This window comes from Dendrobates tinctorius, unplaced genomic scaffold (assembly GCF_039654945.1).
Source record: "Dendrobates tinctorius isolate UK_male_01 unplaced genomic scaffold, ASM3965494v1 ptg000092l, whole genome shotgun sequence".
Classification (NCBI taxonomy): domain Eukaryota; kingdom Metazoa; phylum Chordata; class Amphibia; order Anura; family Dendrobatidae; genus Dendrobates; species Dendrobates tinctorius.
In genome coordinates this window covers 4,288,095-4,306,929 of record NW_027361760.1, presented here as the reverse complement: position 1 = coordinate 4,306,929, position 18,835 = coordinate 4,288,095, and the positions used below count along the sequence as shown (strand labels likewise).

At 45.6% G+C, this 18,835-nt stretch overlaps 1 protein-coding gene across 1 annotated transcript in view; it reads left to right on the top strand.

Annotated features, from left to right (window-relative positions):
- Window positions 1–16,091, top strand: part of CDC34 (cell division cycle 34, ubiquitin conjugating enzyme) — a 102,580-nt gene extending 86,489 nt beyond the window's left edge. The window contains 4 exon segments of the mRNA XM_073586292.1: window positions 12,572–12,706; window positions 13,166–13,219; window positions 13,844–13,925; window positions 13,927–16,091. Coding sequence (XP_073442393.1) covers window positions 12,572–12,706; window positions 13,166–13,219; window positions 13,844–13,925; window positions 13,927–14,016 — 361 coding nt within the window. The 3' untranslated portion in view covers window positions 14,017–16,091.
- Window positions 16,092–18,835: the final 2,744 nt, after the last annotated feature.

The window sequence follows — 18,835 nt, the reverse complement described above, 5'->3', positions numbered from 1 at the left end:
ACATTGTGATTAAACCGGCGGACAAGGGGGCTAACATCGTTTTATGGCCTAAACAGCTTTATGAGAAGGGAGCCATGCGACAGCACTCTAACACTAAGTGTTATAAGAGATTGACATACAACCCCTTGTCCGCCTTTTGTGCACGACTAAGGGAGATCCTGACAAGAGCAAGGGAATCTGACATCTCCAAAGAGCTCTTGGCTGCATTAATGGTAGCAGAACCAACCATTCCAACCTTTTATCTCCTCTCCAAGACTCACAAAAATGTACAAACCCCTCCAGGTAGACCAATAGTTTCGGGGCAGGGGGGCTACTTGGACTGTGTCAACAGGTGGCTGGATTCTGTGCTCCAGCCACTTGTGGAGGATCTGCCCTCATATCTTAAGGACACAAATCAGCTGTTACGTAAGATGGATGGCCTCACCTTGGATACTGATACGGTTTTAGTCACTATGGACGTGGAATCGTTATATACGAACATCCGTCATAGTGATGGTTTACGTGCTACCAAATTTTTTCTGTCTACGTCAAATCTGTCTTTAGGTTTGAGGGCTCTGATTATGGAAGTCTTGGAGTTCACCTTGACGCATAATTTCTTTATCTTCAGGGGGTCTTTCTTCCTACAGCTCCAGGGAACAGCCATGGGGGCGGCCTTTGTGCCCTCCTATGCTAATCTGTTCCTGGGGCTGTGGGAGAGGGACCTCCTGATGTCGGATCATCTGTCATCTATGGAAGCGCTACATAGATGACATTCTACTGATCTGGCATGGGAGCACGTCATCATTAGAGAGATTCATTTTGGATTTGAATGATGATGACAAGAACATTCATCTTACCGCTACCTTTGATAAGGATAGGGTGGAGTTCTTGGATGTCTCATTGAGTAGGGGCAACGAAGGGACCATCCAGACAACTATCTTTAGAAAACCGACGGCCACAAACATGCTCCTACACGCATCCTCCTCACATCCGACACACATGGTGCGGTCCGTACCTATAGGCCAGTTCCTACGTCTCCGATGTATCTGTTCAACGGATGAAGAATTTGATCTTCAGCCGAAGGACTTGAGGAATCGGTTTTCTGAGAGGGGTTATAGCAATTGCTCTATTAAGAGGGCCTATTTACGGGCCAAGTATAGTAACAGAAATTCCCTCTTGTACAAGTCTGATGATGAACCACGTAAATCTAATGTGGTGAGGTTCATCACCAGTTTCAATTCCCAATCGGAACAGGTGCGTGGCATTTTGAATAAATTCTGGGCCATTTTGAAGACTGAACCAATTATTTCCAAGATTATCCCGGATAAACCCCATATTACTTTTAGGAGGGCCAGGAATTTACGAGATCACCTGTACGTAGCCATTACGTCGGTGATCCCCCTAAGACGTTTTTGGATGATTTTGCCCGTAATAAAAGGGGCGGCAGTGCGGCCTGCGGCCATTACATGGCATGTGTGTACATGATTAAAGATGACACTTTTACGGACTCTTAGGGACAGAAACAGTATAAGATCAGGAAATGTATTAACTGTATGTTCACTAATGTCATCTACTATGCCACATGCCCCGTTCCCTGATCTATGTAGGGCTTACCACCCGACAATTGAAGGTTAGGATCAGGGAGCATGTTCTAGGTATACAGGCCGCGGCCAAGAAAGAAATTCTGCATTTACACAAAACGCTACCTAGACACTTTAAGATTTACCACAAGTGTGACAGTAGTGGCCTAAAAGTAAAGGGTATAGACATGATAGATGTAGGGATTTGGGGTGGGAAGATATCTCAACGTTTAGCCCAAAAAGAGACGCAGTGGATATGGACCTTGAACACGGTGCATCCTCATGGCTTGAATGAGAGTTTGTCATATGTTCCATTCCTGTGATTGTTTGGTCTGCTTCGGGACCGTGCCTTGGCGCATACCGGTGTAGCGGTTTTTTATGTTTTAATTTTTATGTATTGTTTTTAACATATATATTTTTTCTCTTAGTTTCACTATATACCACCCTGACTGGAATTAGCCCGGATTCCTTTTCACCGCTTATATTCTTTATGGAGGACGAGTTCCATGTTACCATCAACAATATGATGTGGAAAATGAATATATATTTCGAGTGTCTGCCATTACCTATACATGTTGTATGCAAATTTGTTATTTTTTTTTATTTGTATTTTTTATTTAATAAATTTTCTTTGTGTTGTTGATAAATACAATCCTTATGTTTTGGTAACTGTATATTTGTATGGTTCATGGTTTACAGGTTTGATTTGTCTATATGCTATGGATATAATGTGGCACAATGGACACAATTTTTTGTACCACCTTGCTGGGCCCATAGGGATACGATGTTACTTAAGGCATATTATTACTATAGAGTGTTAGCCCACATGACTTGCCGTGTATTGAACTGACGTGGCGACGACCTTGTACGCATGTACGTTGTGCCCCGACATGTCTGATGGTCTCGGTGTCTCTATGTGTGTGGGGAGTGTTTTGGCTCCTCCCACTGCATGACACGGTGGCCACCCGGCATCCCGGGTTGCTACAACGCTACATGCGTCCCTTCCGGTCCGCGTCACGGGCACTTCCGGTCCGGCGGTTTTTAAACTGAGGACTTCATTTGATTTCACGCACCTTGACGAAGGAGTACATCTCCAAAACGTGCGTCAGGGTGACATGCGGACCGCCCGGCCATCTGTACCTTCACTATTTGAGGTAATACCATCTCGGGGTTATTGACCCCTTCTGGGTGGGTGCTAATATGTATCCCCCTGTAGGGTGGGTAATGTTTCTGACAAAAAACTTTTTCCTTAATGTTTCTCCCTGGTATGTCCAGCTATAATCCTTATTTTGTAGATATTAGCATTAATTGGCCACATTGATGTTTTGGTCACTCTATTTAAATGATTAAAGGTATATATGATGTTATGGACTTATACAGACACATGTCTGTTATAATGAAAATTTTTTATATGCCGTTGAGAGCAGGTCATATATTTGATTTGCTGATAACTAAGTATGCAACTTTGATTGTATTTTTGCAATACTATTCTGGAGATTATAATAAGATATCCTTTGCCTCTAGATTATTATGTTAGTGATACTTGATATCCAAATATAGTTGTTTTGGCCGTGGTTAGTCTTGCGCGTCCTCTAGCACTGCTGCACTTTGTTTGCTCTGTTGCACATGTCCCCCATTTGCCTCCCGTTTGTTTGTCCTTTCCCTAATAAAGAGATATAACCTTTGCTAATATTGGATTTTTGGTCGTATTTTTGCGGTTCCACATCCCTTTCTGCAGGAGATAGAGCAGTTGAAACTGGACCAAATGCAGATTAATAAACAAATGCAGAACATCAGGTGGCAGCTGTCTCCAACCCAAGGTGTAAGGACCCGAAGGAATCCTGCAAATAATGAAATGGCAAGTAGCCGAAGACTGTCAGCAAGACAAGAATGTCAAGAATCTGCAAGTGGCAGTTCTTCTGTCAGTACGAGACTGAGAGACCTTAGCTCCTGTGAGGTACTAAATGGGTCAGACTCAGGTCAGTTAATTGACTCGACTGTAAGAAGGACTTCAGACCGTGCCGACCGAGTGAGCCGGCCAGTGAGAGGAAGGTCGGGTGACGGGACTTACTATGGAAAAGTGGAGACTAAAAATGGTTTGGTGTCACAGTTGGACTGTGACTTAAGGGCCAAAGCTCAAGGTCGACATAAGGGACCGCTGGGGGCGGGGAAGGCCTGACAGATTGACTCTGCAACGGGAAAGGACAGAGTCCGATTATGTGGTGGTCCCAGAGAGGGATACAATGACAGTGATGGACTACGTCTCGGGAGCTGACGCTCAAAGACAACTGAGAGGGCCCTCTCGACTGGTAGGGCAAGGTGACATGGGTGCCCGGTCCCGAGGCCCCTGGTTTGTGACAAGTGTTCAACCCAACAAGTTTGAACAGAGGGGGGTATGTGATGCAGTGACCCCTGTGACAGCTAGGGGGCGCTGTATGGGACATGCATGCAGGCGTTCTTTCATGGTAATAGGGAAAATGGTGACTAGCAGGGTTATAAATGGCCGATATGTATCACAGGGGTGGGTGTTATGAATGAGTCACCGGAGGAGAAAACAAAAATACAAGCTAAGTCCAGAAAACCGGAGAGGTTGGCAGCCATCGGATTGCAGACCCCTGATCCTATTCGCCACAACTAACAGTAGCCGTGGGGGGTTCCTACGGTGCCCTAGACCCCTCGTCACAGCCGGAGAACTACATAAGCCCAAAGAAAGAAAGGGGAAATCTAAACTGCCCCAGAGCAGACCCCAAAGCAATAGACAGCCCCCAACATGTATTGTCGGTGAAAAACAGATGAAAACACAAACATAGGCAGAGCAAACGATGGGACCCAACTAACTAGATAGGACAGGACAGAAAAGATGCTGGCTGCAATACGCAAAAAACCCTACCAAAAATGTCCCAACCGTCTGATAGGGAAAAAGGCCCTGAAGTCGCTAGACTTCAAAATCACTATATCAGCACTCAGGTATATTCTGAAAACAGAGCAAAGAGATCAACTGATCAGAGACAAAAATGGAATTTAGCCAGTCCCAACCAGGACTGGCTGAATACAAACACTAGGGAAACCAGACAAAATCTCATGGAATAATAGCAGGGCAAAACTTAGCTTTTAGTAGACAGGAACTAAAACTGGATGCCAGAGCTCAGAGCAGAAAGCATCACCAGCAAACCCTGCAGGGCGTTGGCTGCCTTATATCCACTCAGAAATTCCAGATGTCCAATCACACTCCGCCTGTTCAGATAACAGGTTCTTCCCATCCCAATCAATTTCACTACCTCTCTTCACCAGCAGAGGGAGTTCATCAGACATCAGAGGTGAAGGGGAAAATGAACTCACAACAGGTGGGTGCCCTGTGATGGAAGCCCAATCTTGTTGTGATTAGCAGATCTACTGCTAATGAGGTTTTTTGTTTTATATGGGGCGGCTTTCAGGTGACTTGGTGAGATGGGTGGGACTAGTCACCTACAAACCCACCCAGGGCCATGGGTCTGAACGCCCAGGATAAAGCCTGCGTGTGTCTGTGTGAAATAGGACCTGCGATGAGGTCATAGCTATGTGATCCACTGGTGGGCGTGGCTACGGACCATATAAGGTGACCAGGGTAGGTCACAAGAGAGAATGCCTGGACCTGACTGGTCCGTATGGAAGGTCTCAGCAGGCCGACTGTTGGAAGATGTGGCTGCCTTCCTAAAGAGCACGTGTGGAGGCTGTGTATAATGGCTGCATGTGTCTGACAGCTCCCAGGAGAGGGAATGAACGTCTGAAGTGTGAAGCAGCTAAAAGGTAACCCGGCCACGGGGAGAGTAACTGAGAGACTGTATAGCCTGATGGCTGGATAAAGCACAGCCTGTGTGACCACAGGGCTAAGGGGAAGATTCCTTGTTGTCTGCTTTCAGACTGTTGCATGCTGCTATGGTTTATGCTGTACAATAAACCGTATGGACTATGTTTATGTTGAAAAGCCTGTGCCGGACCTGGTTTTTCTGCAGCCAAGAGTGTATCTCCAACCTGAGTAACAAGCACTACCTTACAGTATCTAAACCTATCCTATGTGATACTGTCTGCTGAGCCGTGTATCTAATCCTCTCCTGTGTGATACTGACTACTGAGCCGTTTATCTAATCCTCTCCTGTGTGATACTGACTGCTGAGCTGTGTATCTAATCCTATCCTGTGTGATACAGTCTGCTGAGCTGTGTATCTAATCCTATTCTGTGTGATACTGTCTGCTGAGCCATGTATCTAATCCTATCCTGTGTGATATAGACTGCTGAGCTGTGTATCTAATCCTATCCTGTGTGATACCATCTGCTGAGCTGTGTATCTAATCCTATCCTGTGTAATACTGTCTGCTGAGCCATGTATTTAATCCTATCCTGTGTGATACTGTATGCTGGGCTGTGTATCTAATCCCATCATGTGTATTACTGTCTGCTGAGCTGTGTATCTAATCCTCCCATGTGTGATACTGACTGCTGAGCCTTATATCTAATCCTATCCTGTGAGATACCATATGCTGAGGTGTGTATCTAATCCTATCCTGTGTGATATGGATTGCTGAGTTATGTATCTAATCCTATCCTGTGTGATACTGTGTGCTGAGCCGTGTATCTAATCCTATCCTGTGTGATACTGACTGCTGAGCTGTGTTGCTGAGCTGTGTATCTAATCCTATCTGTGTGATACTGTATGCTGGGCTGTGTATCTAATCCTATCCTGTGTGATACTGACTGCTGAGCCTACATCTAATCCTCTTCTGTGCACTCCTCTCCCCCCTGCATGTCTCTCTCCCCATGGGTCGCTCTCCCTCCTATGCACTCCTCTCCCCCTGCATGTCTCTGTCCCCATGGGTTGTGCTCTCTCCTATGCACTCCTCTCTCCTTGCATGTCTCTCTCCCCATGGGTCGCTCTCCCTCCTACGCACTCCTCTCCCCCCTGCATGTCTCCCTCCCCACAGGTCGCTCTCCTCCCTGCATGTCTCTCTCCCCACGGGTCACTCCCTCCTATGCACTCCTCTCCCCCCTGCATGTCTCTCCCAATGGGTCGCTCTCCCTCCTATGCACTCCTCTCCCCCTGCATGTCTCTCTCTCCATGGGTTGCTCTCTCTCTCCTATGCACTCCTCTCTCCTTGCATGTCTCTCTCCCCATGGGTCGCTCTCCCTCCTACGCACTCCTCTCCCCCCTGCATGTCTGTCTCCTCACGGGTCGCTCTCCCCCCTGTATGTCTCTCTCCCCACGGGTCACTCCCTCCTATGCACTCCTCTCCCCCCTGCATGTCTCTCCCAATGGGTCGCTCTCCCTCCTATGCACTCCTCTCCCCCTGCATGTCTTTCCCCATTGCACACACAGCTCAGTGCGTGGACCGATGACACTACTTCTCCCACCGGGCTATGTCTGATGGGAGAGTAGTATCATATGCCAGCGCCTGTGCTCACAGTTAAAAAAAAAAAAAGAAAAAAGTTACATTACATACACTTTCACATAAAAATAAAAACCCACTATACTAACGGCGGCGATCACCTCCTGTCAGTGTATCGCCAGCTGTCTTTGAGAGTAGTCATATCACTGATTTGACTGCTTTCAAAGTGATCAGGATCGTCGTGGGACATTATGGATTATTTTCTCGTTGGACAGGTGAGGAATATTTGTGGTTTATTATTTTTGTTGCAGGAGACGAGGGAGTCGGGGATTAGGCGTTCGGTAAGTATGGTTTAATTAAGATTAATAAAGGACTTTATTCTGGCTGTGTCTTTATCATATAACTTATTGACACCTCTCCATTACTAAGCCGTGGGCTTGATGTCACCGGATAATACAAAGGTGACATCAACCGCACAAATATGAACCCCCACTTGCCACCGCTACAGGACATGTGGGAAGAGCCGGGTAAAGCGCCAGAAAAGGTGCATCTAATAGATGCACCATTTCTGGGGCGGCTGATGTTTTTAGCCTGGGGGAGGAAATATCCATGGCCCCTTCTTAGGCTATTAATATCAGCCTGCAACTGTCTGCATAGCCTTTGTTAGTCATTAATTATAGGGGGGCCCCACGGTTTTTTTTTTTGGGGGGGTCCCCCATTTTAATAACCAGTAAAGGCTAAGTATACAGTTGTGAATGTGAGCGTCAGCTTGTGATTGTGAACGTCAGCGTGAGTGTGAGCATAGACCGCCACACTGCTCTCCTGAAATACTCTGTGCTCCTGTCACCCTGCTCCCTCCACCATATACCTCTCTCTGTGACCCCCCCATAGACCAGCACACTGCCATATGGATCACACATAATACCGCCATATATATTTATCACATAATACTCCCATAAAAACCACACATTATACCGGCATATATATTTACTACATAATAATGCCATATAGATCACACATGATGCCACCATATATATTTTGTACATAGTACTGCCATATAGACAACACTTGATGCCGCCACGTATTATGTGTGGAAGTTGTGGGAAGCAGGGTGTGTTGCAGTCCGCGCTGCTGAGATTAACAAATCACCTGGGATGCAAGATGTTGTAGCAGTGTACTCCTTTATTTCCTCCTACGCGTTTCGGCGCCCTTCCTGGCACCTTCCTCAGGGATATATATGAAATAAAGGAGTACACTGCTACAACATCTTGAATCCCAGGTGATTTGTTAATCTCAGCAGCGCGGACTGCAACACACCCTGCTTCCCACAACTTTCTGAAGGTTTTTCCACGTGCGAGTGGTTGGTGGAGGTCCTGCAGCAGCTGATTCTGTGATATGCTCTCAAGCCAGTTGTGGGTTACACAACTGGAATAGGTGAGTGGAACTGTATTATACCGCTCATACTTCAAGTGTCACTAGTGATAGGGCACTATTGCGCCTCTTGTTCCCCCCACCATTTTTTGTATTGATACGTATTATGTGTGATCTGAATTATGGCATTATGTGTGATCTATATGACGATATTATATGTGATCTGTATGGTGGTATTATGTTTGATCAGTATGGTGGAATAATGTAAAACTATATGACTGTATTATATGAGAACTATATTGTGGGATTATGTGTGATCTATATGGCATTATTATGTGAGAATTACATGGTGGTTTTATGTGTGATCTACATGGTGGTATTGTGTGTGATCTATATGACAGTATTATTTGAGATCTATATGGCGGTATTATGTGAGAACTATATGGCGACATGTGTGATCTGAATGGCAGTATTATGTGAGATCTATATGGCGGTATTATGTGAGATCTATATGGCAGTATTATGTGAGAGCTATATGGCGATATTATGTGAGAACTATATAGCAGTATTATGTGTGATCTGTATGGCGGTATTATGTGAGAACTATATGTCCGTATTATGTGAGATCTATATGGCGGTATTATATGAGAAGTATATGGCGGTATTATGTGTGATCTATATGTTGGTATTATGTGAGAACACTATGGTGGTATTATGTGTGATGTATATGGTGGCATTATGTGAGAAGTATATGGCGACATGTGTGATCTATATGGTGGTACTATGTGAGAACACTATGGCGGTATTATGTGAGAACTATATGACAGCATTGTGTGTGATCTAAGTGATGGTATTATGTATTATGTGTGATCTATATGGTGGTATTATGTGTAATCTATATGGCGGTGTTATGTGAGATCATTATGGCAGTATTATCTTCAGAAACGGGACCCATTCTAGGGTGGTTCTAGCTGAGCACCTGCACACAGGTCTGTGGTAATAGAGGGGGCAGCATGACCTCCAGTTATGGAAGGGCTGGTGAGGCAGCTGAAGAGAGGGGTCGCATTTTTATTGTTAATACATGGCTACATTTCCCCCCAGCCTGCTTCCCAGCGTCACCCGGATTGCGCCTGTCCCGTCGCTTTCACACGTCGCCAGGACATGATGAAGAAGACAGGATCTGAGAAGGGGAATGGGGTCTTTGCATGCAAAGTCTGGATCAGAACAGGCCATCAATCAGCAGAAATGTTTCCTGGATTTATGTGGAGCAGGCAAGCAGATGGTCCCTCCATGTGTGTAAAAGACAGCGCTCTATGTCCAATCCCTGGCACCGAACAGGGTGCCCCCCCATAGACCAGCACACTGCTCTCCTGAAATACTCTGTGCTGCAGTCACCCTACTCCTTCCCCATATATCTCCACCTGTGACCCCCCCATAGACCAACACACTGCATTCCTGAAATACTCTGTGCAGCTGTCACCCTGCTCCCTCCATCATATATCTCCCAGAATCCTTGCTGCCTGCCATCCTCAGTTATTGTCTACTTGTCAGTATAACTTTGCGGTCACCAACAAAATGACTGCTCACTGTGTTCCTAAATGTCATCTTTTCTTATCCCTTAGCAAACACCCAGGAGGGGAGGAAAGGACTTACATCACACCCATGTCAGCAGACTCAGAACATATTTACTGCAGGGCAGTAATGTGAGCTACTTGTACACTAGGCTTTTGTCAAATTTCAGTAGCTGCTCCCCCTAATGTTTAAAAGTGAAAATATCAAACCTTTTAAAATTATTTTTCATATTTTACTACATTATAAACAAATGATAACATTTTTTAAGAAAATGTAAACATTAATTGTTTACATTTTTTCAGTTGCTGCAAATTTTTTTCTATGGCACCTTCCCTTTAACACGCACAGACAGAAAGTGCGTCATTGATCTACCCGTGATTACCGGGCGCTGATGGGTTCTCATGACATCTGCGGGTCTACTATTACGATCCTCTTATGAATGCTGGCCAAAATAGTTATTTCTGCTATGCATAGCTCAGGAGATCAGACTATCACAGATTCAAATCTCCTCAGGGAACTATTAAATTCAGTAAAAAACTTTAAAAAAACACAAAAGTTCAAATTCTCTATTAAAAATGCTCCATTAAAAATAATACAATAAAAAAAACAAAATACACATATTTGGTATTGCCGCATTCAGAAATGTCGTATCTATCAAAATATAAACTAAATTAATCTTAACGGTAAATGGCATAGCGAGACAAAAAATCAAATCCCAGAATTACGTTTTTTTTGGTCACCGTAATATTGCAATAAAGGGTAATCATAATATGTTCTCTACCCCAAAATCATATCAGAAAAAACATCAGCACAAGGCACAAAAAATAAGCCCTCACCCAGCCCCCTGTCTCAAAAAATGAGAATTCAAAAGTACAATTTAAACAAGCCTTCACATAGCTATGTGGCTGGAAAAGTGAAAAGGGTATGGCTCTGGGAAGAAGGGGAGGAGAAAATGGAAAATTGCCTGGGGGGAAGGAGTTAAAGGGAACCTGACATGAGAGAAATATAGTATTTACTTGCAGCTAAGTACTGTTCCATCATATGTATGTGGTTGCCAAAAGTGATGCTTGGCTTCAGGGTGAAAATGAAGATCTGGTGCCGGGGGGGATGTGAATGGTCCTCACTCTCTCCACTGTGAGCACGCTGTAATCACGGCCAACGATCCTCCAGTGTCATCCTGTACCTCAGTGGGGAAGGTGCTGTACAGGATGTCAGCCGTGGAGCGGGGCATTGATTACAGCGCTGTGTAGGACGCTGACTGCTCACTACCGCCTGGCACCGCCCAGCTGACTGGAGCCGAGTGGCTGCACTGAGAATGTAACTTACTTTTTTCTCTGCAACTACTCGTCCCGTTCGGCTGCCACATATGTGTGGAACGCAATATTACTTGCAGATTAGCATTATGGCTGCACATTAAAACCATTTTTTTCTCATGACAGGTTCCCTTTAAAGAAGTATTCCAATCTTTCAAGTGGAAATCCCATGAGTCCACATCTCTGGGACATCCTATTTCATGGTCATGACCCCATCTCGCGCTGCTGGGAATGGGGGAGCGGCCATATGGGTGCTTCCTTCACTATTTGGTAACTCCCATAGACGTCAGAGAGAGTTGCACATTGCATGTGAAGAAGCAACTTCTTCACTGACTACGGTGCGAGGCACTGTTCTGGATATACATGACTAAGATGTCCACCAACTGTTTAGACGTAATGTCTACCGGGCTTCTGACACTTATTCAGCCGTTCTAAAGTAAATGCTTTCACTTTTCCTTTGCACTGCTTCTAAAATCACACCCTTGCTGGTCCATGCAAACATTGGGGCAGAATTTCTAAACCTGTCTACTGTTAATTTAAACCGTGCAAACGTGCTGTAGTCTAAAGAAAATGGGCCAAATTTATAAAAGTGGCTTGTGCTGGATGATAAATGTTGTGCATTTTAGACTATCACGTATTAATCGGATGAGTTTGCACTAAATTATGTTGCAAATCTAGGCCATCCCTCTGACAAATGAGTTGGTGCAGAACCGAGAGGGCCCCGTATGTGCGGCCACTGCTCCTGTCATTGCAGCCTGGGCACCAGTTTGAGCTGGGAATCTGGACATAGGTAGTAGCTGGGTTTATTAGACATGTATGGCATATCCTGGGACATTTAGCTTAGAAATCTACCCCTTAGTTTCTCTGACCAGCTAATATACGTCAGTCTTATTCACTAGTGTTATTCATAAAAGTATGTTATGAAATCACAGTCATTTTATGGACAAAGGGTACTGGATGATGTTTCATGGGGAAGGCGGGTGGGCCTTGGGGTGGATAAAGGAGCAAGCCGAGTATATAGACCTGCTGGACACCTGTGGTCTCCATTTTTTGAGATGACCAGCAGGTGCTAAAACATTTCTCTTACAATGGTAGCAGCAGGGAAATGTATGCACTTGCCCTGGGCACTGACTCTGACAGCTGTGTAATAAGTTGTTGTGGGATATTAGATATGCACATTGCCTCTTCAGAGAGGAAGAGGACTAGAACTCTAGTGCCAACTCTTGGAAGTAGCAATCCTAGAAGCCAGTGTCGACCCTTTAAAAAGTCTTGCCATATGATTTAGGATAAAAGCCAAATTAGAATCTCAATGTGCAGACACGGTGTTTTGTGGTATTGCCCCTCATCAGTGCAAAGTATGAGTTAAAGAAGGCAAATGTTTTTAATTCTGCATAGGACGATCCTCCTCAGTGTCATCTCTCTCCTAAATGAGCCAAACACCTTTTCCCCGGCTAACGTGGATGCATCCGTCATGTACCGGAAATGGAAGGAAAGCAAGGGTCGGGATCAAGAGTACACAGACATTATCCGGTAAGCTGGAGGTGAAGTGATTGCTGCCATAGCATGGGGAGAACTTCCATTCTGACATAAATATAACTGACTACTAATCCATAATTATGGAGTTAATACTGCATAGATATCTTAAAGCTTGCTTTTTTCCTGCAGTGGTGTTAGGAGTAGCCTAATTTACTCTATAATACCCATGGTACAAGTTCAGCTAATTACTACTCCAGCAAAAGCTCTGTTACTGTAAACCTCCACCATGCAGGGTAGTGCAGGATTAGAAAAGCCTGACTGCTTTCTTGCCAAGAAAAATAGGACCAAATCTAGTTATGGTGTGCAAAGACTTCCTACAAGTCACTTGACAATCTGGATGCGAACTGGACCTTCTGCTGTACTACAGCAGTCTGCCATGTAGTCTGATGTCACATGCCATATGGCAGGTTACAGAAACCATTATCATGGCCTTACCTCTGTTTGTTTTCATAGGAAGCAAGTTCTCACCACTAAGGCAGATGCAGACAATGACGGAGTAAGGCCGGGGTCACACTGGCGAGGAATACGGGAGAGTGAGAGGCGCAAAAAGCACGCATTAGACACGGACAAATGATTCTCTATGGGGTCCCTCGCACCAGCCGTATATTTCTCCTCAGTATCCTACGCTCCGTGCCACTTGCAGCATGCTGCGATTGTCAGCGTACTACGCCCGTAATACGCCAATGCAAGTCTATGGGTGCGCAAAAAATACAGATTACACACGGACCACACATGTGACTTGCGAGAAATACGCACCAGGTGTCTTTTAGCAAAGCCGGCAATTCAGTGCGCTATACAGTAAACTCACACTGACAGTTTTAATAAAGAAATGAAAGAATAGATATACACACATAGAATACATATATATATATGCATTCTATGTGTGTATATCTATTCTTTCATTTCTTTATTAAAACTGTCATAGGGCTCCATTATATGTCCATTTTGCAAGCCTGCGAGAAAATCTCTCCATACGGATGCCATACGGATTACATACGGATGCTGACATGCGCAAAATACGCGACCACACCTTCATTACGGATGACATACGGAGCACTGTTTAGGGGTCTGTCATCCGTATTACGCATGTAAAATACTGACCGCATTTTGCGCAGGTTAGTGTGACTCCAGCCTAAAGGTTCCCACCACACTGGCTGAATATTGTGTGAAAACTAAGGTTACAGCTTCAGACGAGGGATCTGACCTGCTAGCACTACGATGACTACTATGAGGATGATGACATGGAAGATGAGGGTGACAGCTGCTATGAAGACCAGGATGATTCCGGCAATGAAGAATCTTGACGCCACCTGGTTCTCCTGTACTTGCCTCGGTCCCTATGTTCTCGTCTATTAAATAGATACTGATGATTTTTCACTCTCCTGGCACATGTGGTACTAGAGAAATAGAGGAGAGTTTTGAGACCTTGCCCTACTGAAATGCCAAGGACGGTCCATGGGCTCCAGTAGTGGATGGCTGAATGCTTGCAGTAAAAGCTTGTGCCGCGGGATGGCAGTAGAGTGCTTTGCAAGTCCTACAGTAACTCCAGACCCTATACCTTTTTGCTATTTCAGGCTACAGTGCAGGGCTGAAATTAGGTTAAGAGGGTTGGTGCGAGAATTCTTTTTATTTGGTTGCTTTTTGTTTTTCTTTTTGGATGTGGGTGGAAGGTAAGGAGCTTTCTTTGGTTGTTGGGATCTTCTCTTATAGAAACCACTGGAGCCATAGGCGGAGGAGGACATGAATTGGGGATGGGTGGACCTTTACTCCTGCAGCTTTTTTGGTATAGTGGTGTAGATTTTTAAGCACGAGGGATGTTGCTTTCAGAGTAAGAAGCCCAGTATGTCTGTGCCTGGGGGTTACTGTGAGGAGGGTTATATAGGCTTATATAGAGCAGGAAATCTGTGTCTCTCCCTCTTTCATGCACAGGATGAACAGGAGGAAGCATTTCCCGCCCACCCGCCCTGTTTATAATCATTGTCCCAAAACGTTTTAATTATTGCTTGTATGATGAATGCTTTATTGTATTTTTGAACTTACCATTGTATATTTTGTTCCAGGTTCAATTTTATCATGGCTATAAAGAGTTAACAGCATTAACCTTCTAAGCCCAAGGGAAGGGCAATCCTTCAGCCATGGTTCCCTAGAGGTTTCCTCCACAGGGGTTTTTTCCTCTCTTGAGTGCTGTAGGATGACTCTTTGTGAGTCGGAGGTTTGCCAAGTTAGTCCCCTTAATGCTTTTGCAGGGACTTCTAGTTTATAAGTTTACTAAAGTGATTTATTAAAAAAAAAAAAAAATGGTGTCAAATGTGAATTTATAACCCGTCACAGCTTTGCTGTTTAGGAGTCAGGTGGAAGTTGCAGACAAGTTAAGGTGGACTCATTTTAACTAATAGAGGATGTAAAACCTCATGGTGGTGAACAGACTCGGCTTTGGTGGCCAGCCTCAAGGACGTTGTAATGGTAACGTCAATCAGGGGCGGGCACAGTGGTTAAGCACAGGAGTGAGGATAATAGGGTCATTGGTGCCCTGAAAGTTTACTGGCTCTGCTTGAATGGCAAGCCAGTGCGTGCCGCCCCCTTTATGGCTGTCTGTCCTGGTTCTGTATGTCAGACAGCTGGGGATATCACAGTACTTGTGAATCCCAATGTACTAGCACTTCACCTGACTCCTACTGTGATTGTTTTTAATCCTGTGATTTAAATAAAGCTGTGGCCATTTTGACAACCAAAATAATGTGTTGTGTATTTATTCTAGTGCCTAGGTTTACTGTAGTTATGGTGGTTTTAAGATGGAGTGGGGGTCCGTCCCATATCCATAAGTCATGTCTCACACTGTATTTACTGTATAGTTTGGGTGGGTTAGTGGACAGCATTATTGTGTGGCTTTGCTTTCTTTGTGGGTGGGGTTTTCTGCTCTTATTTCCGTTTTATTTTAAGAGCATTTAATAAATAAAGGTAAAATCTCTTCTACGTCTTTTATTGTAATCTGGAACACTCATTCTCAGTATGACCATCTCTCTATCTGGTGGTTTAATTGCTACATGGAAACTTCTTGTTTGGAAGTGTATACCATAAATGATGAGCTTGGTTAAACGTTTACCCTGGGAAAAGTACTTGCATCATTATCAGGTTTTACAGTCTTGTGCTGAGCAAACAGTGTAAAGGCAGGCTGGTAGGAAAACCTATCAGATTGTGTGCTACTGCTGATTAGCTCTTGTGGTGTCAGCTTCATCCAGGGTTTACTGGCCCGGTGAACATGTCACCTAGAGAACCACAAATGATCTGGCTGGAGGAAATTATACAAGTAAAGGCCCCGTTACACATAACGATGTCCCAGCGATCCCACCAACGATCCGACATGAATGGGATCGCTGGGTCATAGACAGCCCCTCCAGCGATCAGGACCAGCGAGCAAGCTGGTATCTAAGGTAAACAGCGGGTTTCTAAGAGCCGCACGGCTCTTGGATACCCGCTGTTTACCCTGGAAACCAGCGTGCACGCTGGTATCTAAGGTAAACAGCGGGTTTCTAAGAGCCGCGCTGCTTTTGGATACCCGCTGTTTACCTTAGATACCAGCGTGCACGCTGGTTTCCAGGGTAAACAGCGGGTATCCAAGAGCCGTGCGGCTCTTAGAAACCCGCTGTTTACCTTAGATACCAGCGTGCAGTGTCGCTGATCATTCGTCTCCCGCTGCCACACGCAGCTACGTGCTGGCCAGCGGGAGACCAATGATCAAAAAATGGCCCAGGACGATCCTGCATGATCAGCGATACCCAGCAGGGGGCCAGTCGCTGATGTGTGTCACACATAGCGATATCGCTGGCGAGATCGCTGTAACGTCACAAAATCAGCGATCTCGCTAGCGATCTCGCTGTGTGTGACAGGGCCTTTAACGTGCTTTTATATTATGTGATCTGCCGATCAGTACAATTTGCCAGGTGGATTAATTAATTGGATGCACTTACACTGCAAGCTATTGAGTGTTTGGCGGAACGCTTCTTTACCATAATCTTGCAGTGTAAACAGGCTGCTGATCACCCAATGAATAGGTAAACTGCTTGTTCATCGGCTGAAATGTGAAATGATCTTTTGATTTTCTTGGGAGCGCATCGTCCTGTGCTGCTGAGAACAATGGCAGTATATGCTCACTGAAAGATCTATTTCAGAACTCTTGGTTTGCCTGAGTAAATAGGCTATTAAACAACGACCATTCTGTAAATGTTTACCAATTGGCAGTCATTTAACACTGCAAAATTGGGTAATTTAATCCCACCTTAATGGATCATTCTGAACACACAGGCTGCCATTGTTCTCGGCAGCACAGGTCCTGTTCACACGCTGATGATCTTTTGCGCAAACCAAATCGTTTCACCCGGCGAACAAGTGTTTACACTGGAAGATTATTGAGAAACGAGCATGCAGTGTATATACAGCCGAGACAATAACGTATATAATCAGAATCTTTTAGTAGTGCAGCCTCATGCTTTGGGCCTGTAAGTAAAGGCAATCATGTTTCAGCATAAAAGATATTTTGCACTTTACTTTGTAATCTTTGTTTTATTCTCGCCACGACAGCACCCACTGAAAGAGGGGATCCGCCCCTAGGAAGAGGAAACCTACAGATAAAAGGGGCGGTCCCCCTCACCTCCTCAGTAGGTTTTCGGTTCCTAAGGGAACCCGCAAAGGAAAAAGTTACCTGGGTCGGCATGCCGGTGTCTGTGGGAGCGGCAGGGGCTACGGCACCAGAAGCAGCGTCGAGGGAGCCCTGCCAGTCAGACATCCCCCTCGTCTGGCAGTGGATGGCGTGAGGCCAGGGTCCGGGAGGGGCCGCCCTGGCTCACATGGGAGCGCGGCGCGGTCGGAATAGCCGGAACTCATCCTGGAGAGAGCTGGGCCTTGCTTCCGGGTTTCGGCCCTGCGCGTGCGCAATGGCCAGTGAGTGCTCCTGACCCGGAAATGGCAAGGGATCTCTTCCAGGGGACAGAGGAGGTGTGTCTCAGGTGAATCAATGGCGGTATGTATAAATCTGGCGGTGTCCTGCTGCCGGTGTGCCCTAAAGAAGTCCTCTCCAGGAGACTCCGAAGTGCACTTACAGGTGGTGGAAGTGCAGGTTCACTGCAAGTCCAAGAGCAGCAGTGGGCGCTCCTATGAGGGCGACTCCACTGAGAAGAGTGTACGATGCAAGGAGTCCATGCAGTCTACAATTCATGCTGTGCCTTCTCCTCCAGAACCGGTACCATATTCACAAGCTTCACTGGGTGAGTGTTACATGACTCTGCGTATTAAGCTGATTACCCCTTCTTTCTGTATGCCCCCTTTAGGCTAACAAAGCTAGAAAAACTAAACATACAGAATGTGCCTTGTGCTCAGAGCCCCTTCCTGACTCCTATATTAAGAGGCTGTGTTAAGATTGTATCAGCTAGACTCTAAAGGAGGAATGATACGAAAAAGCAAAGAGTTAAACCGCACCCTATAAGTGTCAAAATCTTTAAGACAGATTTGTAGAGGCGCACGTCAAAACCAGGGCGTCCATTCTGGAGCAAGTTCCAAAGCAGTAGATAAAAAGACAGTGCCTCACAGTGCTAAAAAACAAGACTTACATTTTATTCTGCCTCCTGTGGCGACGTTTCGGTCTGAAGACCTTTTTCAAGCAAGCTCTGAAAGGAGGCTGAAGGAGGAATCATCCGTCAGGTCCACAGATATACAGGCGATGATTAGGGAGGAGCTCCAATCCTTTAAAAGGATCGGGCAAAGCTTAAAAACATAGGACCAGTGTCACGCTCGCGCCTTGGCTGAATGGCGCGAACCGGGGGGTTGTGGCCCCACTGTGCCACAAACCAGACTACCCTGGAAGGGGCGTGACTACGACAGCTACCTCGGTCTTCACTGGAGCCTCTGATGGTGAGGTCAGGCTTGTGCGGCAGATAGCTGTCGGGTGCCACTCCAGGGTGGTGTCTGGCTGTGGCTGCTGGTCCCACTCGGGGACAGGTCACTTGGACAGGTGTGACTAACAGACAGGCTGAGACACTGGGCAAGCAGGCACAGCTTGGTACACTGGCAGGCAGGCACGGCTTGGAGGCACTGGGCAAGCGGGCACGGCTTGGAGACACTGGGCAAGCG